The 24,898-nt window shown below is 57.0% G+C and overlaps 1 protein-coding gene and 1 long non-coding RNA gene across 2 annotated transcripts in view; one reads left to right on the top strand and one right to left on the bottom strand.

The window, feature by feature from the left end:
• LOC139006534 (DNA dC->dU-editing enzyme APOBEC-3G-like) overlaps window positions 1–24,898 on the bottom strand; it is a 79,785-nt gene that overhangs the window by 5,447 nt on the left and 49,440 nt on the right. Inside the window, exons 4-5 of the mRNA XM_070408853.1 lie at window positions 13,461–13,576; window positions 10,094–10,180 (exon numbers count right to left, since the gene is read on the bottom strand). Coding sequence (XP_070264954.1) covers window positions 10,094–10,180; window positions 13,461–13,576 — 203 coding nt within the window. The remainder of the gene's footprint in view (window positions 1–10,093; window positions 10,181–13,460; window positions 13,577–24,898) is intronic.
• On the top strand, window positions 6,480–9,668 carry LOC139007571 (uncharacterized). Its single transcript, XR_011470870.1, has 3 exons — window positions 6,480–6,569; window positions 7,494–7,634; window positions 9,419–9,668. It is a non-coding gene; the product is annotated as an uncharacterized lncRNA (long non-coding RNA).

Raw genomic sequence — 24,898 nt, 5'->3', positions numbered from 1 at the left:
GCCCACAACCCGGTCATGTGCCTTGACAGGGAATTGAACCGAGGACTTGTGCCTCATAAGTCAATGCTCAACCACTGAGCCACACTGGCCTGGCAAGAGGCTGCTCTGTATGCGGCCCAGGTCTGCCCTCCCGCGGTGCCTTCCGGCAAGAGGACAGGCTGAGGTGGGGAGCCCAGGGCTCAGCCGTGTTCTCAGCTGTGAGCTACCCTCTCCGAAGTCTCAGGTCCCTGTGTCAGCGGCAAAGCCATGAAACCGGGGGTCCGGGTCGACAGGGCCCTGGGAGCTGGAGGTCAGGTCTGCCTGGACCTGCATGTGACAGCGCAGAGAGTGGGGACCCCTCTTGTCATGTGAGACCACGTGCCTTCTACCCGCTCGTCCGCTTTCCCAGAGTGACTGCATCTTGGTCATTTGCTTCCAGGAACAGAAATGGGGGCTCTTGCCAGAGTCCAGGTATCCAAACCAGAGGAGCTGATTGGATGATAAGGTTCTACAAATCCGCCTGGGAGTGGTGACGTCCTCTGCTTCCTGCCACTAAGACAGGCTTGTTGGTGGATCTGGAGAAACTAGGAGATTCCTGCTTATCATCAGCTGCGTGTGTGTGTGTGTGTGTGTGTGTGTGTGTGTTTCTGTGTTTCGTCCCGCCCCCTCTCCTTTTGCCGCTCACCTCAGTGTCCTGAGCAGGTCCTCTTTCCCAAGCCCCTCAGAGGGGACGGGGGTGGCCAGGGATGCGGATGACCAGACAGAGGGGCAGGGAGGACCAATGGGGTCTCTCGCCCCAGCTGAATCTGTGAACTCATGGGGACCTCCTCTGTCACCCTCTTGGTGGACAGGGACACCTATCACCAACAGGACGTGCGGGCTCCCAGGCCTGGGGTGGGTCCTATGTGCTACCCTTTTGCCTGGGATGAGGGCCGATGCCTGAAGGTGGGCAGCCACTGGGAGTCAGAGGACACCAGTGGGAGAAGACAGGCACTGAGTCCCCAAGCATCTCGGACTTTATAGAATGGAATGTGCTGCCCTGTCTGGTTTGGCCCAGTGGACAGAGTGTCAGCCTGGGGACCAAAGGGTCCCGGATTCAGTTCTGGGAAAGGGCATGTACCTTTGTTCCAGGCTCCTCCTCAGCCCAGGCCCTGGTCAGGGTTCATACAGGAGGCAGCCAATCGATATGTTTCTCTCACATCAATGTTTCTCTCTGTCTTTCCCTCTGTCTTCCACTCTCTCTAAAAATCAATGGAAAAATATCCTCGGGTGAGGATAAAAAAAATAAAAGGAATCCTATATAATAAAAGAGAAACATGTAAATTGACCTTCCCTCCATGATGCTCACCAGCCTATCAGGAGTGCGTACGCAAATCAACCCTACAAAGATGGTGGGCTGATTTGGGTGGGCAGGCACCAGGTGGAGAGCAGAACAGGAGAGGCAGCAGCTTGGGGGGATGTGGCTCCCTTGGTCACTCCCCAAAGCTGCCCCATGGAGAACAGAGCAGGATAGCCAGCAGAGAGCAGAATGGCTTGGGAAACTTGGCTCTCCAAGCCACCAGACAGAGAGCAGAGAGGGAGAGCTGGTGGCTTGGAGGACTTGGTAGAGTGGGACGTCATGGGACAAAAACAGAGCAGGAAGGGAAAACCAAGAGCGTGGGGAGCACCACGAATTCTGGGAATAGTAGCTCTGGTGGCAGCCCCAGGACCGGAAGCTGAAGCCCAGAGTGTGGGGAGCACCAGGAATGCTGGGAATCATAGTTCTGGTGGCAGACGGATCTCCTAGACACTAGAGCAAAGTCAGCCTGGAGCAAGTTACTGTTGCGGTGGGGGATGGAGAGAAAGCAAAGGTGAGAGACATAAGTAAAATCAGAGTGTCTAGGAAAAATTAAAGGGAACATATCGTAAAACTTACAGGAAATCTCCACAAATGAAGCAAAGAAAAAAAGGCCTCTATTATTCTGTGAGCAACAAACCAAACTGGGTTGGGGGTCTCAGACAATTCTTTCATATGATTGCAAAGACAGACAGAAACTCCCGGATTGGAGAGGGCACTCTGAGGGCTCCCAGATTGGAGAGGGTATAGGTCAGGCTGACGGACCCATCCCCCGTGCATGAATCTTTGTGCACCAGGCCCCTAGTTGTCGATAAAAGGAAAACAGGCGTGTGTGCGGACTGGGCATGGTGAACGCCCAGGTCGCTGAGGCTGCTGCGACGAGCGGAAATCCTCGCCCGAGAGCTGGATGGAAGCCGGGCTCCTACTTCCCCAAAGCCCTTCCATCTCCCCAAAGTCTTTGCAAGTCACTGAGTGTGCACACCCTGAGCACCTGCTGTATACACGGCAGAGGGAGCTGAGAGGGACAGAAAAGGATCTGGGGGCTCACACCCCTCAGGCCTGTCTCACCCCCAGGAGGAGGCGCCCTTGGAGAACAGAGCCACACCCTCCCTGGCCAGAGCCAATGAGAGGGGACAGGGGACAGCCACAGCTCTCCAGGTTGTCAGACCTCAGGACCAGGGACAGGGGACAAGGGACAGCCACAGCTCACAGGGTTGTCAGACCTCAGGACCAGGGACAGGGGACAGGGGACAGGGACAGGGACAGCGGACAGCCACAGCTCTCCAGGTCATTAAACCTGAGGACAAGGGACAGGGACAGGAGACAGGGGATAACCACAGCTCTCCAGGCCGTCAGACCTGAGGAACAGAGCCAGCCTCCAGCCACTGTCCTCACGGGACCCAGGGGAGACCCGGTCGAGGGGTTCTTGGGAGCAGAAAACAACACACAAAACCCGGGATCTGCGGACGAATCTAAGGGTCCCCTCCTCCTGCCTGAGGCTCTGGAGCAGGTGGACGCTGGTAAGTGGAGAGTAGCAATAACAGACTCAATTGTCGAGGGTTGATTCTGTGCGGAGGGTCCCCTCCCCACTGGCCAGCTCCTGGCAGTCAGGATGCAAACCCAGCAGAGGAGGAGCCTGGGCCCCGCTGGCAGCCAGGGGCTGAGGCCGAGGACTCCCAGGGAGAAGAGGCCCCACGCCCTTTCCTGAGGGATGTGGGGAGGCCGCACACCGTGCCCCGTCTGCAGGCTGTGACCCTGGGGAGGTGAGACCAGCCAGCTCCCCCTCAATGTCCCCAGGACCTTAAAAGCCACAGATATGTCAAGAGCAGGCCTCACCCCCAACTGTGCCTGTGCCAACCGGCCCAGCCCATCCCCAGCCCAGACTCAAGGGGCACAGGCTCACTCGCTTGCACTTGACAAAAAGGAACCACGTCAGGATTCCAGGACACACCCGATGCCTCCCTCCTCTCTGACCAAAACAGGAGATGTCTACACTCCCCAGGTGTGTTTTACCGGAAGAACCTCAACCTCCCATCTGCTCCTTTACTTTCCATTTCTGGGCTCTGACAGAAGCCCCATCTCCATTTATATTTCTTGTTTTTTTTAAATATATATATATTTATTGATTTCAGAGAGGAAGAGAGAGGGATAGATTAGAAACATCAATGATGAGAATCATTGATTGGCTGCCTCCTGCACGCCCCCTGCTGGGGACCTAGCCTGCAACCTGGGCAGGTGCCCATGACCAGAATTGAACCCAGGACCCTTAAGTCCCAGGCCCAACGCTCTATCCACTGAGCAAAACCAGCCAGGGCCCCATCTCCATTTCTGGGAACAAGGGACCAAAACATCCACAAGGTGCCGTATTCGGGTGGAGGGGGCACCCCGAGCAGAGGACAGGTGGTCCTACTGTGCTCCTCCACCCCCATCTCCCGGGTCCCCATCTCAGAGCTTTGCCCGTGGCCCGGGACCTGAGACTGGAGAAGGGCTGGGACAGCCTGGGAACAGTGCTGAGGCCGGGGCTGGACTGGGGCTCAGGAGGGCGGACCTGACACCTCCTACAGAGCAGCCTGGCCCTGACTCCAGACACATCCAGATCATCCATCCCAGGCCCAGAGCAACGGGGCAGAGTGGGCCCGCCTGGCTCTCTGACCTCAGACTGGGCTTCCCCGGGGCACCCCGCCCTGTCCCCCATTTCCCTGACAAGGGAACAGCACACATCCCAGCACAGCGTGCACCTGCCCAGGGGCCGCTCCCCCGCACCAGCACCCGCCCTCTCCCTCGGGGGCCTGCATCTTTCCTCCTGTTCAGAAGTTTGCACATTTCGGTAGAAAACTCCAGAAGGATGTAGGAATTGCTTTACATTCTTCATTCAACCTTCCAGAGATGGACATGGGGAGGGACGGTCCTTCCCCAGAAAACACAGGGTTCCTTTCCTTCCTTCTTCTCACCGCACGGACCCAGGGAGAGGCATGCTCCCCGCTCCCCACGTCGCTGTGGGCCAGGCCGCTTTAGACCAGTTCAACACGAGGCTCTACTGATGCCTTTACCACACCAGGTGCTGGCCTGGCTGAGGGAGACCGGGAGGAAGAGCAGGTGCCCCCGCCTCTCCTCACCCAGGGGGCCAGGCTCCGGGGAACCAGGGAGAGGATACGTGGATGGGTCCCCGGGGAGGGCAGGGACCCAGAGACAGAGGTGAGGGCCGCCCAGGCATCCTCTCCTCCTGCCCCTTGGAGACTTGACTCAGACAAACAACATAAGACATGAAACCTCTGGGAGGAGGTGCAAACCTCTTACACATGGCGGCCCCTGGTCTTCACAGGGCTCTCCTGGCCGCCTCGGTACTCGCCACTCACTGCAGAGCGGACTCCCGGGTGTGGAGACCAGCCAGGCCAGGCTGGTCCGCATAACAGAGGGGCAGCCAGGCATCAGCAGAGAGCAGCTCAGGACACCTGGCTGGGGGAAGAGGGTGTGTGGAGGGAGGAGGTCCTGGGGAACATTCCAGAAGAGACCTCAGAGCTGCTGGCTGAGGAGCTAGCCTGGCTGTGAGACCTGCCTCAGGGACGGAGAGCACAGTGCTGTCCCTGCGATGATGGCCCCTCCTGGGTCCCCTAGACGCCCCAGAAGAGTCTTATGCCCTCGGGGTGAGCATGTGATGGAGCGCTGAGCTCAGGGTGCTGCCCTCTGGCTGCGGGGGCACCTGGGAGGGGCGGGGTAGGCTGGGGCTCCACCTTCCAGGGCCTCCAGGGCACAGGGCCTTGGGCTTTGGGACCTCACACTCGCTGCCCTGGCACAGGGTTTGTGCCAGGAGACCGCCGTCTGGTGCTGGGGTGGGGTGGGGACTCAGAAGAGTGTTGTGGGTTGCATGACAGGAGGAGACGCTGGGATGCAGGAGGGGAGCTGGCCTGGGTCTGACACCACTCTCCCTCCCTGGGACACAAGATCTGGGGCAGCACCGGGGAGATTCTCAGGGACCCCAGTCCTGGTCTCTGGAAACTTCTGGGTGTGGACAGTGTGTTTGGGTGGAGATCGTGACCAATGAAGTAGCAAATCTAGCAGAACCCTGATGTGCCTGTTCCACGTCTGCAAAGCCCTGAGCCTCCAGCAGGACAGCATGGCTGCTCCCAGGGGCACCAAGGTCCAAGGACAGAGCAGGTGGGAGGGGCTCAGAACAGAGGACACCTGTTTGTGCATGTGGAGGGGCGCCCAGCCCAGAAAGAGGGGGGCCCTGTATCAAACGTGAAGGATGTGAGGAGCCGGCCTGAAAGCGAGCAGCCTGGTTCTTAGTGCGGGCGGCCAGGTTCAGACTCTGTGGGGCTGGCCCCGCCCTCCCTGAGCTGGGCCTGTCCCCTGGAAGGGAGCTTTGGGCCGGCACAGGCTGGTCTGAGAGGAGTCGGATGGACAGTCAGTGGGAGAAAGGGGCATCCTCTCGGGGACAAACTCTACCACCTGGGGCGCCGGTCACACTTGAGCTTGGAACACAAAGTCCCCTCCTTCCTCGCAGGTGGGGGTAAAGAGGACGAGCATTGGCCCCTTCCTGAGGCGGGCACACACTGCATCCTCTGCTCTCAGGCCATCCTGGCCGCCCTGCTGGGAGCCTCTCTGTTCTCCTCTGTGTGATGGGTGGACAAAGGCTCTGAGTCCAGTTCCTTCCCCTACAGGGTGGCTCCTAAGGAGAGCTCAGCTCACGTTGGTTCCGCCCTGCCCTTCCTCTCAGGGCAGAGTCTCCCTCCTGGCTCAGCCCCGCAGGTCCCTGCACTGGGCCCGGCCATGCCCTGCACTGGCCGCCGCGGGAGAGTCAGGGATGGGCACCCGGGGCCTGTCCTGTGGGGGCTCCGTGTCCTGTGCCCGGACCCTCCTCAGGTAGGAGCACCTGTCCTCTCACCTGCGCTCTTGCCTCCTGCCTGGCTGTGCCGTGCTGCCCAGGGTGACCCCACCTCCTGGGACCTCACTGGCCCAGGTCAGTCCAGGAAGGGCCTTTGTCAGAACAGAGAAATCAACACCTAACTTGCCCCTGAGGGCACAGGATGAGACATTTGTGCAGAAAAGTTCTATTACTCCATAGGGTGCCATGAGTGGCCTGAGTTTAGGGAAGGGGTGGGGCGCAGCAGAACCAGCTCAGCAGGTTCCACATGCTCTGTTGACATACAAGGCACCTCAGTCCTTGAAAGCCAGTCAAGGGGAGGACGGCCTGTGGCTAGAAGAGAAGGTGAAGGAGCTGAGACATGGAGGACAACCCAACACCAACTGGCAGGTACCACCCGCCCCTGGAGCAGCCCTGCTTCTGAGCCCCTCCTCCTGGCTCCCTGAGGGGACTTGCCTTCTCCCCAGAAAACCCCCTGCTTCTCCTGTCTGTCTTGATGGCCCTTCTATGTCTAGGAACCCTCAGCTGATGCCCAGTTTGCCGGTCCTACCCGCCTCCCATAAGCCCCCGGCTAAATTATGGGGGTCACCCTTGAGGGTCCCTGTTTCTCCTCTCCCTCCGTCTCCCACAAAATCTATTCAATCTGCTCTGAAGTGAGGCCCAAGGACAGTGATGGCGATCCTATGACAGGCGAGTCAGAGGTGACAAGCGAACTCATTTTTTTGGTTGATTTTTCTTTGTTAAATGGCATTTAAATATATAAAATAAATATCAAAAATATGTCTTTGTTTTACTATGGTTGCAAATACTAAAAAAATTTCTATATGTGACACGGCACCAGAGTTAAGTTAGGGTTTTTCAAAATGCTGACACGCCGAGCTCAAAAGGTTCACCATCACTGCCCGAGGTCATGTTCAGGTTTATGTTTTGGTTTTTGTAAAGGACATGATGGTTTTCATGATGAGAAGAGAAATGTCATGAGTTATTTGAGAAGACTAGTTGGCATCTCTTTTCCCCGAATGGGCCACCCTTTCCCCTGATGCACCATGTGGCTCAGGTTAACCCAGAAGAGCAGAGGAAACAGCGCCACTGGGCTGCAGCTTGCAGGGCTGGGTCAGCGGGATGAGGGCAGGACGGTGATGCCAGGAGAGGCCATGTCAGAGCTCTGAGCCCCTGCACTGCTCATGGGGGGACCCTGACAAAAGCACTGGCCTGACTCCCCCAGGAGCCCCCGAAGGGGTCTGTGGAAGCTTAGGTGTCCCAGCTCCCCCAGAGGAGCCCCATGCCTTGGGTTCCTCCTGCCTGTGCCCACAGACCCCTGATGGATGCAACTACCTTCAAGGACAACTTCGGTCACAACTGGGAGAAAAAACATACCTGTGGTACGAGATGGAGGTCCCGGAGGGCGACGCCTGAGCCCCAGTGGAGGAGCTCCAGGGCTTCCTGCGCAACCAGGTGAGCGAGCACAGCAGGCAGGGTCCCGGGACACTCGGGAAGAAGGTTCCCATGCCCGCGGGTGTCCTCTGAGCAATGTCCCTTGGCCCCCAGCTGCTGTGGCGTTGCCCAGAGGCAGGGAGGACGGACTCTGCTGTGATTGGCAGCTTGGAGCCCCACATCAGAAAGCAGTCACAGTGTCCCAGGGCCTGGGCCCACCAGCCCAGGGTCAGCCCAGCCTCCAGGGTCAGCCTGTCCCTCCTGCTGTGCCTCTGAGGAGGGGTCAGGCCAGAGGGAAAGGCACCTGGACAAAGAGGCCATTCGCCCATGGCCCCCACCCGGGCAGCCTCTGGCCAGAGAGCCAGAGCTCCCCCTTGGTGCTCCCTCCAGTCACTCCTGGGAGAGCCTGGCGGGGTGCTGTCCCCACAAGTGCATTGCCAGCTGCACGTAGCCCAGGACGCCTCCTGGGTCCCCAGGTACCATCCACTGCTACCAGGGCTCTGCACAAGCACCGTGGGCCTGACTTCTCCTCCTCTCTGAGCCCCTGGTTGAAAATCCTTCCCTGGGTGCGTGGGCTAATCTCCATAACCCTGGGAGCCCAGCAGCAACCCTCATCCCGTGTCTCCCACACCTCTACCTCGGTGCCCTCACCCCTTCTTCCTGCAGAGTTGTGTCACCCTTGGGCGCAGCACAGGGGGAAGCCCAGAGTGGAAGAGTGTGGAGGTGTTGGTGCACAGGCGGGAGCTGGAGGCAGGGGAGCAGAGGGAGAGCTCCCCTGCCTGGGGGGAGCACCCACCCCTGTGGCATCAGGCCCAGGACCTTGGGGCTCAGCTGCCTCCTCCCTCTGTCCTCAGCTATTTATTGATTTATATTTATTTATTTATAAGAATTTTATTGATTCCAGAGAGAAAGGGAGAGAGAGATAGAAACATCAGTGATGAGAGAGAATCATTGGTTGACTGCTGCCTCCTGCACGACTCCTCCTGTGAATCAAGCCTGCAACCTGGGCCTGGGCCCTGACCAGGAATGGAACCGGTGACGTCTTTGTGGATGTGTCGCTGCTCAACCCACTGAACCACACCGGCTGGGCTGTCCTCAGCTCTTTGTCCCCCTGCAGGGCCCGACTAGGTGCAGCTCCTGAAGGCATAGGAGTTGGGCACCAAATCGAGGCTCTCTGGGAACTCTGTACCAAGGTGAATCACATGGAGCCCAGATCTGTGTTCTCAGTGGTTAGAGCGTCAGCCTGGCAGCCAGGGGCCAGGGGTAGGATTCCAGGCCAAGGGCACTTATCTCAGTTGCAGCTTTGAACCCTGGCCCCGGGTCGAGGAGCGTGGGGTAGGCAACCAGCGGATGTTGATGTTTCTCTCTCTCTGCCCCCTCCTCCATCTCTTCACTCTTTCTCTAAAGATCAATGGAAAAAATCTCCCTAGGTGAGGATTTGAAAAAAGAACCATATTTAATGCAAAACTTTAAAAAATCAAAACTAATGCAAAGTCCATGGTGAATGGAATATCAACAGGCTAAGTGAAGACTGATCAGTGACAGAGCCATGGCAGCATGGTTTGCTGAGGTAGAACAAGTCCTCACTGCTCCTCTGCCCTTTGTAGATGCTGATATTATGTGATTCATGAGTCGCCTTCCCTTTGACCGTGTAGATCCTGCATTGAAATAGCGTTCATCCTGATGCTGAGCTGTGCCCCTTCAATTCTGTGGTGGAGGCCAGTGCCTCACCTGCTTCTGGCTGGTCCCACCCTCCCCTGTTGACAGCAAGTGACAGGTCCCTCTTCTCCCCCCTCTGTGCTCAGGTACTCCGTCATGCAGAGTTGTGCTTCCTGCATGGGGTCTCTGCTTGGGACCTGGATGAGGGGAAGCAGTACAGACTCACCTGGCACATCTCCTGGACCCCTGCCCTGACTGTGCCTCAAAACTGGTGGAATTTCTGGGCGAGAACAGCCATGTGAGCCTGCGCATCTTCGCTGCTCGCATCCATACTAAATACCGTGGCTATGAGGATGGGCTACGCCAGCTGCGGGACGCTGTGGACCATCTCACCATCATGACCCTCAAAGGTCAGCAGGGACTCCTGAGGGTGGGTGGTGGGCATCCAGAGAGGCTGGCAAATGGCTGCACAGAGGGGGCAGGAGGAGAATCCAGGTGGGGAACCCTTTCAGGTGCCTGCCGGGGGGGTGGGGGGGGGGAGGGGGGCGTGCTGGGTCTAGAGTGGATGGAGTCCCCTGGAGGAGAGAGTTCAGGGGACAGAGGGGGTCTTGGGAAGGGGGGAGGTGGGTCCCTGTGCCATCAGGACCCAGGTCCTTCCTGGTAGAAGGGGAGGGGCTGCCTCAGATTCCAGTGGAAGAAAGAATTTGAGGGATGAGCTCAGTGCCTTGGGAGGAGAGAGAAAGGGGGCAGGGAGATCCTGATGGGGAGGGTGTGTCCCTAGAGTCAGACACCTGGGCCTTCCAGGCGCTCTAGGAGCTCACCTTTCCCTCCCTGTTCCCATAGAGCTCCAGCACTGCTGGGACACCTTCGTGGGCAACCAGGGCCAGCCGTTCGAGCCGAAGAGTGAACTGTTAGAAAGCATAGGAGCCCAATGTCAGAAGCTGGAGAACATTCTCGGGGTGAGGTTCCTCCCTCCTGCTCCCCCCTCCCCTTCTCTCCTTGGGCCTGTCTCTGCCTCTGGGTCACCTGCTCTCCCCTGGGCCCCAGCTCCATCCCTCCCCTCAGGTCTCATAGTCCCTCTGCTTTCTCCCCTCCTGCGCCCCTTTTCCTTCCCCTCCTGTGACTGCCCCAGACTCTGCTCTGTTCACCTTCCCACCTGCCTCACTCCCTGCTTCCTTCACCTCCTCCTTCTCCATCCAGAATCAGGGAAACTGAAGGACGGACTCAATCTCTCTAAACAGTCGGGGTCTTCTCATGAACGAGGAATAAAACACTTTCTTCAAGAAATGAAAACGCATCACGTGCCCCATCTCCAACTTGATCCACAGAAACCAGCAAAAGGCAGTGAATGAGCTCAGAAGGAATTTTTAAAAATCTGATTGATTTACTTTTCATTTAAAATCAATGATATGTTCCAAATGTACACCAGTAACATTCTGTTCATTATTATCAGAGTCATTTTTTACTTTTAGGGACATGATTATTTTTTATTGATTTTAAAACTAAAACAATAAAATGAAAGATTAAGAATCTCCATAAAATGTCTTTTCCTCTGTAAGTGTGTCATGAAGGGCAAATTGTTCAAGAAACACCTGCAAAGTGCAAAGGGCTTTCTCTTCTGTGGGGACCTTCATGGGAGGGCCGTGGTCACAGGAATTCCTACGGGTCAAGAAAAAGTCAGTGATGTTTATAGGATGAGAGGAGCCGGCCTGAAAGGGAGCGGCCTGGTCCTCAGTGGGGCGGCCAGGGTCAGACTCAGTGGGGTTGGCCCCGCCCTCCCTGAGCTGGGCATTTGAGGACCCCTGCTCTACACACTCACTCACTCTAGAGTGCAAGGACAGTTTGAATTTGCCAGTACCACTGGGAGAAGTGTGTACATGACCTTCAATTTAAACCTGAAACAAGCCCTGGCCAGTTTGGCTCAGTGGCTAGAGCGTCGGCCTGCGGACTAAAAGGTCCCAGGTTCGATTCCAGTCAAGGGCATGTACCTTGGTTGCGGGCACATCCCCAGCGGGAGGTGTGTAGGAGGCAGCTGATCAATGTTTCTCTCTCATTGATGTTTCTAACTCTCTACCCCTCTCCTTTCCTCTCTGTAAAAAATCAATAAAATATATATATTTTTAAAAAAAACAACCTGAAACAAGGGTTCGATGAGGGCCCCCAACCACGAGCAGATCTGGGGAGGGTGGCGGATGGCGGGGGACAGTTGTCCTCGTGGGTTCTGCATCGCCCGGGTTCTGTCCTGCATGGGTTGCCACACCTGCTGGTCTCGCCTTCGCAGAAGCTCCTGGGCCTGCAGTACTTCCAGTCACTGCCACACGGAAGTGTGTTCTCCTTGGAATTCTGTACTTGGTTGTCAGGGCAGCCCTTGGGTGCGCTCACCTTTCGGGATGTCACCTGGAGATGACCTGAAAGGACGCCAAATGGACTCAATGGTTCACAAAACACACAGAGAGAATATGCTGATTTCAGATCTTGCGACCAAAAGGACAGGTACCTGCACAGTTACGAGGACACTGTTGCTGGTGAGAACATTCTCTTGGCCCTTAATTCCTGCTCACTGATCACTTCTATTAAAACTACAACGTACATTAGCAACGTCTAAAATAGTCTAATTTTGCCATGAAATGACACATTCAATGACTTTCTGATAATGTGGGAGATCAGAGGGGTCTGGGAATGAAGCCGCCCTCAAGCCATTGAAGAATCTCAGAAGGGAGACTCCTGACAGGAGCCACACGATTCCACACCGTCCGGAGCAGCCCGCTCCCAGAGAGCGAAAACCTCTCTCAAAATCTCTGAGTCTCTCTGGCTTCTGGACACAAGTGCTGGTCATTGGGTTTCAGCATTTAACACACATGTTAACACATCATGTCCGCCATCAGTGAAAACAGGCCTGTCTCCTGCTTGGTGATCCCCACGCCCACCTGCACCGCATTCCGGCCCCATCGCCTGCGGTTCCTCTCGCCGCCGCCTGCGCTTATTTTATAGCCTCATGCGCTTGTTTTATCCGGTGACAGGGGGGGTCTGGACATGTGAGCAGAAGCCTGTGGTGAGAGACCTGGGAGCCTTCGTTGCCTGGAAGGCTGTGTGCAGGATGCCCAGCTGCCAGGGGCTCGCTCAGCATGATTCAGGCTCCACAGAAACACGGCAGGACAGACAGCCGCTGCCTGCACTGCATCCTGTGTGCGCCAGGTCCTGGGAAGGGCAGAGGGATCCTGTCTGCAGGGAAGCCCCTCCCTCCAGCATCCTCCCCAGGGAGTGGAATTGGAAAGGCCTGAGGACTCAGTAATCCCCAGCCCTCCCCTCAGCCAATGTCAACTTCAATTGCTCTTCCCAATAGTGCCCCTGAGCCTTTCTCTTCTCCTATTGCATGGGCTGTCATTTCAACACAGCACTACTCTCAGCACATCCTTGGTCAATGGGTGTAGGCTTTTTGGTTTGAGCTTCCGCTCCTATAAATATTGCTGAGTTTACGTGGCCAGTGGCAATTAGTGTGACCACTGCCCTCCCATGAGCTACCTACAGAAGAGAAGGGCATTTTCACTTCTGCAGGTGTTTATTGAACAGTTTGGACATCATGAAACACTGACAGAGGAAAAGGCATTGTGTGGAAGATTCTTAATCTTTCATATTATAGCTTTGAACTTAAAATCAGTGTAAATAATTAATTTTCTAAATATAAAAATGATTCTGATAGTAATGAATACAATATTACTGGTGTGTACTTAGAACATATCATAGATTTTAAATGAAAAGTTAATCAGTCAGATTTTTAAAAAATTCCTTATGAGCCCATTCGTTGCTTTTTACTGGATTCTTTGGATCAAGTTGGGGATGGCGGCACGTGATGCGTTTTCATTTCTTGAAGAAAGTGTTTTATTCCTCGTTCACCAGAAGACCCCGAATGTTTAGAGAGATGGAAGTCCATCTTCAGTTTTCCTGATTCTGGATGGAGAAGGAGGAGGTGGAGGAAGCAGGGAGTGAGGCAGGTGGGAAGGTGAACAGAGCAGAGTCTGGGGCAGTCACAGGAGGGGAAGGAAAAGGGGCGCAGGAGGGGAGAAAGCAGAGGGACTGTGAGACCTGAGGGGAGGGATGGAGCTGGGGCCCAGGAGGAGCAGGTGACCCAGAGGCAGAGACAGGCTCAGGGAGAGAAGGGGAGGGGGGAGCAGGAGGGAGGGACCTCACCCCGAGAATGCTCTCCAGCTCCTGAGATTCGGTTTGAATGTGTTCTTCTAGGTTAGGCCAGGGCTCAAACGGCTGGCCCCGGTTGCCCACGAAGGTGTCCCAGCAGTGCTGGAGCTCTATGGGACCAGGGAGGGAAAGGTGAGCTCCTTCTAGGGCGGGGAGGGCCCAGGTGTCTGACTCTAGGGACACACCCTCCCCATCAGGATCTCCCTGCCCCCTTTCTCTCTCCTCCCAAGGCACTGAGCTCATCCCTCAAATTCTTTCTTCCACTGGAATCTGAGGCAGCCCCTCCCCTTCTACCAGGAAGGACCTGGGTCCTGATGGCGCAGGTACCCACCTCCCCCCTTCCCAGGACCCCCTCTCTCCCATGAACTCTCTCTTCCAGGAGACTCCATCCTCTCCAGACCCAGCAGCCCCCCTGCAGGCAGCTGACAGGCATCCCCATCTGGATTCTCCTCCTGCCCCCTCTGTGTGGACATTTCCCAGTCTCCCTGCCCGCCCACCTCCCACCCTCAGGAGTCCCTGCTGACCATCCTGGGTCATGATGGCGAGTTGGGCCCCAGCGTCAACCAGGTTGCGCAGTTCATGCTCATATCCACTGAATTTGGAATGGATCCCAGCAGCGAAGATGCGCAGGCTCACGTTGCTGTTGTCGCCAAGGAATTCAACCAGCTTTGGAACACAGTCAGGATAGGGGCTCCAGGAGCTGTACCAGGTGAGTCTGTACTGCTTCCCCTCATCCAGGTCCCAAGTCCGGAACAGAGCCAGGAAGCACAACTCTGCACGAGGGTAGCGTTTCCGGTCATTGTTACCATCCAGGAAGCACAAATCTGCATGAAGGTAGCGTTCCTGGCGATTGTTACCATCCAGGAGGACCGACTCTTCCTGACAATGTTCCCTGTGTGTGCCAGTAATCTGAGCACATGGGGAAGAAGAGGGACCTGTCACTGGCTGTGAACAGGGGAGGGCGGCACCAGCCAGAGGCAGGTGAGGCACTGGCCTCCAGCACAGAATTGAAGGGGCACAGCTCAGAGTCAGGATGAACGCTGTTTCAATGCAGAATCTACACGGTCAAAGGTAAGGCGACTCAAGAACCACATAATATCAGCATTTACAAAGGGCACATCAGCAGTGAGGACTTTCCTACATGAGCAAATCATGCCTCCCATGGCTGTGTAACTGATCAGTCTTCACTTAGCCTATTGATATTTCATTCACCATGGAATTAGCATTAGTTTTGATTTTTTAAAGTTTTGCATTAAATATGGTTCTTTTTTCAATTCCTCACCTGGGGAGATTTTTTCCATTGATCTTTAGAGATAGAGTGGAGGGATGGAGGAGGGGGCAGAGAGAGAGAAACATCAATGTGGGAGAGACACATCCACTGGTTGCCTACCCCACGCTCCAAGACCCGGGGCCAAGAATCAAAGCTGCAACTGAGATAAGTGCCCTTGACCTGGAATCCTAGCACTGACCCGTTGCTGTGCAGGCTGACACTCTAACCACTGAGAACACAGATCTGGGCTCCATGTGATCCACCTTGGTACAGAGTCCCAGAGAGCCTCTATTTTGTGCCCCAAGCCTATGCCTTCAGGAGCTGCACCTGGTCAGACCCTGCAGGGGGACAAAGAGCTGAGGGCAGCCAGCCGGTGTGGTTCAGTGGGTTGAGCAGCGACCCATCCACAAAGAGGTCAATGGTTCCATTCCTGGTCAGGGCCCAGGCCCAGGTTGTAGGCTTGATGCCCAGTAGGGAGCGTGCAGGAAGCAGCCAACCAATGGTTCTCTCTCATCACTGATATTTCTAGCTCTCTCTCCTTTCCTCTCTGGAATCAATAAAAGTCTTTTAAATAAATAAGTAAATAAATAAATAAACAAATAATTAAATAATTAAATAAATAAATAGTGAGGACAGAGGGAGGAGGCAGCTGAGCCCCAAGGTCCTGGGCCTGATGCCACGGGGTGGGTGCTTCCTCCAGGCAGGGGAGCTCTCCCTCTGCTCCCCTACCTCCAGCTCCCACCTGTGCACGGGATGAGGGTCGCTGCTGGGCTCACAGGGTTATGGAGATTAGCCCACCCGCCCAGGGAAGGGTTTTCAACCAGGGGCTCAGGGAGGAGGAAGAAGTCAGGCCCATGGAGCTAGCACAGAGCCCTGGTGGCAGAGGATGGTACCTGGGGACCCAGGAGGCGCCCTGGGCTACGTGCAGCTGCCAATGCACTCGTGGGGACAGCACCCTCCAGGCTCTCCCAGGAGTGACTGAAGGGAGCACCAAGGGGGAGCTCTGGCTCTCTGGCCACAGGTGGCCCGGGTGGGGCCAGGGGAGAATGGCCCCTTTATCCAGGTGCCTTTCCCTCTGGCCTGACCCCTCCTCAGAGGCACAGCAGGAGGGACAGGCTGACCCTGGAGTCTGGGCTGACCCTGGGCTGGTGGGCCCAGGCCCTGGGACACTGTGACTGCTTTCTTTTTTTTCTTTTTTGCCACTTACATATTTATTTATTACTCATGTAAAATCTTTATTGTTGAACGTATTATATATGTCCCCCTTTCTCCCCATTGACCCCTTCTAGCCCACCTCTACTCCTCCCAAATAGGCCTTCACCTCTCTATTGTCTGTGTCCATGGTTATGCATATATGCATACAGGTTCTATGGTGGATCTCTTCCCACCTACCCTCCTCTGCCTTCCTTTGGCAGTTTTGTGTAAGCTTATCCACATTTGTTTTGTGACTGCTTTCTGATGTGGGGCTCCAAGCTGCCAATCACAGCAGAGTCCGTCCTCCCTGCCTCTGGACAACACCCAGCAGCTGGGGGCCAAGGGACATTGTTTAGAGGACACCCCACGGGCATGGAACCTTCTCCCCGAGTGTCCCGGGGGCCCTGCCTGTTGTGCTCACTCACCAGTTTCCGCCGAATGCCCTGGAGCCCCTCCACTGGGACCCAGGCGTCATCCTCCTGGACCTCCACCTCGTAGCACAGGTATGTTTGGTTCTCACATTTGTTACCGAAGTTTCTCTTGAAGGTTCTTTTTTTCATCAGGGGTCTGTGGGCACAGGCAGGATAAAGCAAGGCATGGGGCTCCTCTAGGGATCACCTCGTTCTCTTCCCCTTTGCACCAACATCCCAGCTAGACCCACAAGAATGGGCATCCACTCACTTAGCTGGAGCCACCAAACCTCTCACTCTGACCCCCTCAGGGGCTGCTGGGGAAGTCAGCCCAGTCCTTTTGTCAGGGTTCCCCTGGGAGCAGTGCAGGGGCTCAGAGCTGTGTTGGGGGCTTCTCCTGGCATCACCGTCCTGCCCTTGTCCTGCTGACCCAGCCCTGCCAGGTGCAGCCCAGTGGTGCTGTTTCCTCTGCTCTTCTGGGTTAACCTGAGCCACATGGTGCATCAGGGGAAAGGGTGACCCCATCGGGGAAAGGAGATGCTAAAGTAATCTACCCAAATAACTCATCACATTTCCTTCTCATCATGAAAACAATCATGTCCTTTACAAAAACAAGAACATAAACCTGAACTTGACCTCCTAGGGCCTCAGTGCAGAGCAGAAAGAATAGATTTCACGGGAGCTGGAGGGAGAGGAGAAACAGGGACCCTCAAGGGTGGCCTCCAGACTCTAGCCAGGGGCTTAGGGGAGGCGGGTAGGAACGGCCAACTGGGCATCAGCTGAGGGGTCCTGGACATAGAAGGGCCATCAAGAGAGATGGGAGAAGCAGGGTCCCCCGGGGAGAAGCCAAGTCCCCTCAGGGAGCCAGGAGGAGGGGCTCAGAAGCAGGGCTGCTCCAGGGGCAGGTGGTACCTGTCACGGCGAGATGGGTTGTACTCCATGTCTCAGCTCCTTCACCTTCTCTGCTGGTCACGGACCATCCACCGCCTGTGCTGCTTTCAAGGACTGAGGTGCCTTATATGCCAACGAGGCACCTGTAACCTGTTGAGCTGGCACTGCTTCACCCCACCCCTTCCCTAAACTCAGGCCACTCATCGCACCCACATGGAATCATAGGAGAGGGAACTTTTCTGCCCAAATGTCTCATCCTGTGCCCTCAGGGGCAAGTTGGGTTTTGATTTCTCTGTTCTGACAAAGGCCCTCCCTGGACTGACCTGGGCCAGTGAGGTCCAAGGAGGGTGGGGTCACCCTGGGCAGCACGGCACAGCCAGGCAGGAGGCGAGAGCGCAGGTGAGAGGACAGGTGCTCCTACCTGAGGAGGGTCCGGGCACAGGACACGGAGCCCCCACAGGACAGGCCCCTGGTGGCCAGCTCTGACTCTTCCACGGCCGCCATTGCAGGGCATGGCCAGGCCCGGGCTCCCTGGGGCTGGCTGGGTGCAGGGACCTGCGGGGCTGAGCAAGGAGAGGGACTCCCCCCTGAGAGAAAGGGCAGGGCGGGACCAACGTGAGCTGGGCTCCCCTTAGGAGCCACCCTGTAGGGGAAGGAACTGGACTCAGAGCCTTTGTCCGCCCATCACACAGAGGAGAACAGAGAGGCTCCCAGCAGGGCTGGGCCAGGATGGCCTGGGAGCAGAGGATGCAGGGTGTGCCCGCCTCAGGAAGGGGCTCTGCTCGTCCTCTTTACCCCCACCTGCGAGGAACGGGGGGATTTTGTGTTCCAAGCTCAAGTGTGACCGGCGCCCCAGGTGGTAGAGTTTGTCCCCGAGGGGATGTCCCTCTGTCCCACTGACTGTCCATCCGGCTCCTCTCAGACCACCCTGTGCCGGCCCCACGATCCCTCCCAGGGGACGTGGCCAGCGCAGCCCCGAATCTGTCCCCAGCGCACTCCGCACTGCATGCTGGCTCTGTGGCTGTGGCTGATTCCCTTGCTTCCAGCTGGTGGTCCCACCACAGGTGCCATAGATACAACCAAGATCGGGCTTGGCACACAGCTGTGTCTGGGCAACGGGCCCGAAGGCTGCCCTGACTCACCAAACACAGACACACACACACACATACGCAAGCAGATGACACGCAGGAATCTCCTAGTTTCTGCAGACACACCCACAGGCCTCAGTCTGAGTGGCAGGAAGCAGAGGACGTCCCCACTCCCAGGCTGGTTTACAAGAACTTCATCATCAAATCAGCTCCTCATCATCAAATCAGAAGACACGTTGTTGTATGTTTCTTTGTAATATTGTTTTTATTGTTTTCAGGGAAGAAGGGAGAGGGAGAGAACCTTAGAAACATCAATGATGAGAGAGAATCATTGATCGGCTGCCTCCTGCACCCCTCTCGTTGGGGATCGAGACCACAACCCGGGCATGTGCCCTGACATGGAATTGAACCTCGAACTCATGTCTCATAGGTCGATGCTCAACCACTGAGCAACACTGGCCAGGCAAGAGGCTGCTCTGCATGAGGCCCAGGTCTGCCTTCCCACAGGTGGCCTTCCGGCAGGAGGACAGGCTGAGGTGGGGAGCCCAGGGCTCAGCCGTGTCCTCAGCTGTGAGCTACCCTCTCCGAAGTCTCAGGTCCCCGTGTCAGGGGCAAAGCTCTGAGCCCGGGGATCCGGGGCAACGGGGCCCTGGGAGCTGGGGGTCAGGTCTGCCTGGACCTGCATGTGACAGCGCAGAGAGTGGGGACCCCTCTTGTCATGTGAGACCACGTGTCTTCTACCCGCTCGTCCGCTTTCCCAGAGTGACTACGTCTTGGTCATTTGCTTCCAGGAACAGAAGTGGGGGTTCTTGCCAGAGTCCAGGTATCCAAACCAGAGGAGCTGATGGGATGATGAGGTTCTTGCAAATCTGCCTGGGAGTGGTGACGTCCTCTGCTTCCTGCCACTAAGACTGAGGCTTGTGGGTGTGTCTGGAGAACCTAGGAAATTCCTGCTTATCATCAGCTGCGTGTGCGTGTGCGTGTGCGTGTGTGTGTGTGTGTGTGTGTGTGTGTTTTGGTCCCGCCCCATCTCGTTTTGCCACTCACCTCATTGTCCTGAGCAGGTCCTCCTTCCCAAGCCCCTCAGAGGGGACGGGGGTGGCCAGGGATGCGGATGTCCAGACAGAGGGGCAAGGAGGACCAATGGGGTCTCTCGCCGCAGCTGAAACTGTGAACACATGGGGACCTCCTCTGTCACCCTTTTAGTGGACAGTGACACCTGTCACCAACAGGACGTGCCGGCTCGCAGGCCTGGGGTGGGTCCTATATGCCACCCCTTTGCCTGGGATGAGGGCCGATGCCTGAAGGTGGGCAGCCACTGGGAGTCTGAGGATACCAGTGGGATCAGACAGGCACTGAGTCCCCAAGCATCTCGGACTTTATAGAATGGAATGTGCTGCCCTGCCTGGTTTGGCCCAGTGGACAGAGTGTCAGCCTGCAGACCAAAGGGTCCCGGATTCAGTTCTGGGAAAGGGCATGTACCTTCGCTGCAGGCTCCTCCTCAGCGGAGCCATGGTCAGGGCTTTGCAGGAGGCACCTAATCGATATGTTTCTCTCACATCGGTGCTTCTCTCTGTTTTTCCCTCTGTCTTCCACTCTCTCTAAAAATCAATGGAAAAACATCCTCAGGTGAGGATAAAAAATGAAATCAAAGGAATCTTATAAAATAAAAGAGAAACATGTTAATTGACCACCCCTCCACGATGCTCACCAGCCTATCAGGAGTGCGTATGCAAATCAACCCGACAAAGATGGTGGGCTGATTTGGGTGCACAGGCACCAGGTGGAGAGCAGAACGGGAGAGCCAGCGGCTTGGGGGGATGTGGCTCCCACGGTGACTCCCCCAAGCTGCCGAGTGGAGAACAGAGTGGGATAGACAGCGGAGAGTGGAATGGCTTGGGAAACTTGGCTCTCCAAGCCACCAGACAGAGAGCAGAGAGGGAGAGCTGGTGGCTTGGAGGACTTGGTAGAGTGGGAGGTCATGGGACAAAAACAGAGCAGGAAGGGAAAACCAAGAGCGTGGGAGCACCATGAATTCTGGGAATAGTAGTTCTGGTGGCAGCCCCAGGACCGGAAGCCGAAGCCCAGAGTGTGGGGAGCACCAGGAATGCTGGGAATCATAGTTCTGGTGGCAGACGGATCTCCTAGACACTAGAGCAAAGTCAGCCTGGAGCAAGTTACTGTTGCGGTGGGGGATGGAGAGAAAGCAAAGGTGAGAGACATAAGTAAAATCAGAGTGTCTAGGAAAAATTAAAGGGAACATATCGTAAAACTTACAGGAAATCTCCACAAATGAAGCAAAGAAAAAAAGGCCTCTATTATTCTGTGAGCAACAAACCAAACTGGGTTGGGGGTCTCAGACAATTCGGTTATATGATTTCAAAGACAGACAGAAACTCCCGGATTGGAGAGGGCACCCTGAGGGCTCCCAGATTGGAGAGGGTAAGGTCAGGCTGACGGACCCATCCCCCATGCATAATTTTCGTGCACCAGGCCCCTAGTTGTCGATAAAAGGAAAACAGGCATGTGTGCGGACTGGGCATGGTGAACGCCCAGGTCGCTGAGGCTGCTGCGACGAGAGGAAATCCTCGCCCGAGAGCTGGATGGAAGCCGGGCTCCTACTTCCCCAAAGCCCTTCCATCTCCCCAAAGTCTTTGCAAGTCACTGAGTGTGCACACACCCTGAGCACCTGCTGTATACACGGCAGAGGGAGCTGAGAAGGACAGAAAAGGATCTGGGGGCTCACACTCCTCAGGCCTGTCTCACCCCCAGGAGGAGGCGCCCTTGGAGAACAGAGCCACACCCTCCCTGGCCAGAGCCAATGAGAGGGGACAGGGGACAGCCACAGCTCTCCACGTTGTCAGACCTCAGGACCAGGGACAGGGGACAAGGGACAGCCACAGCTCACAGGGTTGTCAGACCTCAGGACCAGGGACAGGAGACAGGGGACAGGGACAGGGACAGCGGACAGCCACAGCTCTCCAGGTCATTAAACCTGAGGACAAGGGACAGGGACAGGAGACAGGGGATAACCACAGCTCTCCAGGCCGTCAGACCTGAAGAACAGAGCCAGCCTCCAGCCACTGTCCTCACGGGACTCAGGGGAGACCGGGTCGAGGGGTTCTTGGAAGCAGAAAACAACACACAAAACCCGGGATCTGCGGACGAATCTAAGGGTCCCCTCCCCCTGCCTGATGCTCTGGAGCAGGTGGACGCTGGTAAGTGGAGAGTAACAATAACAGACTCAACTGTCGAGGGTCGATTCTGTGCGGAGGGTCCCCTCCCCACTGGCCGGCTCCTGGCAGTCAGGATGCAAACCCAACAGAGGAGGAGCCTGGGCCCCGCTGCCAGCCAGGGGCTGAGGCCGAGGACTCCCAGGGAGAAGGGGCCCCACGCCCTTTCCTCGGGGCTGTGGGGAGGCCGCACAACTTGCCCCGTCTGCAGGCTGTGACCCTGGGGAGGTGAGACCAGCCAGCTCCCCCTCAATGTCCCCAGGACCTTAAAAGCCACAAATATGTCAAGACCAGGCCTCACCCTCAGTTGTGCCTGTGCCAACCGGCCCAGCCCATCCCCGGCCCAGACGCAAGGGGCACAGGCTCACTCGCTTGCACTTGACAAAAAGGAACCACGTCAGGATTCCAGGACACACCCGATGCCTCCCTCCTCTCTGACCAAAACAGGAGATGTCCACACTCCCCAAGTGGGTTTTACCGGAAGAACCTCAACCTCCCATCTGCTCCTTTACTTTCCATTTCTGGGCTCTGACAGAAGCCCCATCTCCATTTATATTTCTTGTTTTTTTTAAATATATATATATTTATTGATTTCAGAGAGGAAGAGAGAGGGATAGATTAGAAACATCAATGATGAGAATCATTGATTGGCTGCCTCCTGCACGCCCCCTGCTGGGGACCTAGCCTGCAACCTGGGCAGGTGCCCTTGACCAGAATTGAACCCAGGACCCTTCAGTCCCAGGCCCAATGCTCTATCCACTGAGCAAAACCAGCCAGGGCCCCATCTCCATTTCTGGGAACAAGGGACCAAAACATCCACAAGGTGCCGTGTCCGGGTGGAGGGGGCACCCCGAGCAGAGGACTGGTGGTCCTATTGTGCTCCTCCACCCCCATCTCCCGGGCCCCCATCTCAGAGCTTTGCCCGCGGCCCAGGGCCTGAGACTGGAGAGGGGCCTGGACAGCCTGGGAACACTGCTGAGGCCGGGGCTGGGCTGGGGCTCAGGACCGCAGACCTGACACCTGCTACAGAGCAGCCTGGCCCTGACTCCAGACACATCCAGATCATCCATCCCAGGCCCAAAGCGACGGGGCAGAGTGGGTCCGCCTGGCTCTCTGACCTCAGCCTGGGCTTCCCCGGGGCACCCGCCCTGTCCCCCGTTTCCCTGACAAGGGAACAGCACATATCCCAGCACGGCTTGCACCTTCCTCCTGTTCAAAAGTTTGCACATTTCGGTGGAAAACTCCAGAAGGATGTAGGAATTACTTTACATTCTTCACTCAACCTTCCAGAGATGGACATGGGGAGGGACGGTCTTTCCCCAGAAAACACAGGGTTCCTTTCCTTCCTTCTTCTCACCGCACGGGCCCAGGAGAGGCATGCTCCCCGCTCCCCACGTCGCTGTGGGCCAGGCCGCTTTAAACCAGTTCAACACGAGGCCCTACCGATGCCTTTACCACACCAGGTGCTGGCCTGGCTGAGGGAGACCGGGAGGAAGAGCAGGTGCCCCCGCCTCTCCTGCACCCAGGGGGCCAGGCTCCGGGGGACCCGGGGAGAGGATGCCTGGATGGGGGCCCCGCCGAGGGCAAGGAAACAAAGACAGAGGTGAGGGCCGCACAGGCATCCTCTCCTCCTGCCCCTTGGAGACTTGACTCAGACAAACAACACAAGACATGAAACCTCTGGGAGGAGGTGCAAACCTCTTACTCATGGCGGCCCCTGGTCTTCACAGGGCTCTCCTAGCCGCCTCTGTACTCGCCACTCACTGCAGAGCTGACTCCTGGGTGTGGAGACCAGCAGGTCCAGGCTGGTCCGCATAACAGAGGGGCAGCCAGGCATCAGCAGAGAGCAGCTCGGGACACCTGGCTGCGGGGAGAGGGTGTGTGGAGGGAGGAGGTCCTGTGGAACATTCCAGAAGAGACCTCAGAGCTGCTAGGTGAGGAGCTAGCCTGGAGGTGAGACCTGTCTCAGGGATGGAAAGCACAGCGCTGTCCCTGCGATGATGGCCCCTCCTGGGTCCCATTGACGCCCCAGAAGAGCCTTATGCGCTCGGGCGGGCATGCGATGCAGCGCTGAGCCCAGGGTGTTGCCCTCCAGCTGCAGGGGCACCTGGGAGGGGTGGGGTTGGCCTGGGGCGCCACCTTTCCAGTGTCCCCTGGGCACCCAGCCTTGTGCATTGGGACCTCACACTCGCAGCCCTGGCACTGGGTTTGTGCCAGGATACCGCCCTCTGGTGCTGAGGTGGGGTGGGGACTCAGCAGAGCATTGTGGGTTGCATGACAGGAGGAGACTCTGGGGTGCAGGAGGGGAGCTGGCCTGGATCTGAACACCACTCTCCCTCCCTGGGACACAAGATCTGGGGGCAGCACCGGGGAGATTCTTAGGGACCCCAGCGCTGGTCTCTGGAAACGCCTCCCGGGGGTGGGGGGGGACAGTGTGTTTGGGTGGAGATTGTGATCAATGAAGTAGCAACACTAGCAGAACCCACAACACACCCGGATGTGCCTGTTCCACGCCTGCAAAGCCCTGAACCTGCAGCAGGACAGCATGGCTGCTCCCAGGGCAACCATGTTCCAAGGACAGAGCAGGTGGGAGGGGCTCGGTGCAGAGGAACCTGTTTGTGCATGTGGAGGGGCGCCCAGCCCAGAAAGAGGGGCACCCTGTATTACAGCTGCCAAGTGAAGGATGTGAGGAGCCGGCCTGAAAGAGCACAGCCTGGTTCTCAGTGGGGGCGGCCAGGGTCAGACTCCATGGGGCCGGCCCCGCCCTCCCTGAGCTGGGCACGTCCCCTGGGAGGGAGCGTGGGGTCCGCACAGGGTGGTCTGAGAGGAGCCAAATGGACAGTCAGTGGGACAGAGGGGCATCCCCGCGGGGACAAACTCTACCAGCTGGGGCTCAGGTCACACTTGAGCCTGGAACACAAAGTCCCCCGTTATTCGAGGCTGGGGGTGGAGAGGATGAGGGTGCCCCTTCCTGAGGCGGGGCACACCCTGCATCCTCTGTTCCCAGGCCATCCTGGCCCAGCCCTGCTGGGAGCCTCTCTGTTCTCCTCTGTGTTTTGGGCGGACAAAGGCTCCTAGTCCAGTTCCTTCCCCTACAGGGTGGCTCCTAAGGGGAGCTCAGTTCACGTTGGTCCCGCCCTGCCCTTCCTCTCAGGGCAGAGTCTCCCTCCTGGCTCAGCCCCGCAGGTCCCTGCACTGGGCCCGGCCATGCCCTGCAATGGCGGCGGCGGGAGAGTCAGGGATGGGCACCCGGGGCCTGTCCTGTGGGAGCTCCGAGTCATGTGCCCGGACTCTCCTCAGGTGGGAGCACCTGTCCTCTCACCTGTGCTCACGCCTCCTGCCTGGC

Source organism: Myotis yumanensis, unplaced genomic scaffold, assembly GCF_028538775.1.
Source record: "Myotis yumanensis isolate MYYU_CA2020_CCGP unplaced genomic scaffold, mMyoYum1.0.hap1 SCAF_3, whole genome shotgun sequence".
Lineage (NCBI taxonomy): Eukaryota > Metazoa > Chordata > Mammalia > Chiroptera > Vespertilionidae > Myotis > Myotis yumanensis.
This window is presented reverse-complemented; position numbering and strand designations above follow the sequence as displayed.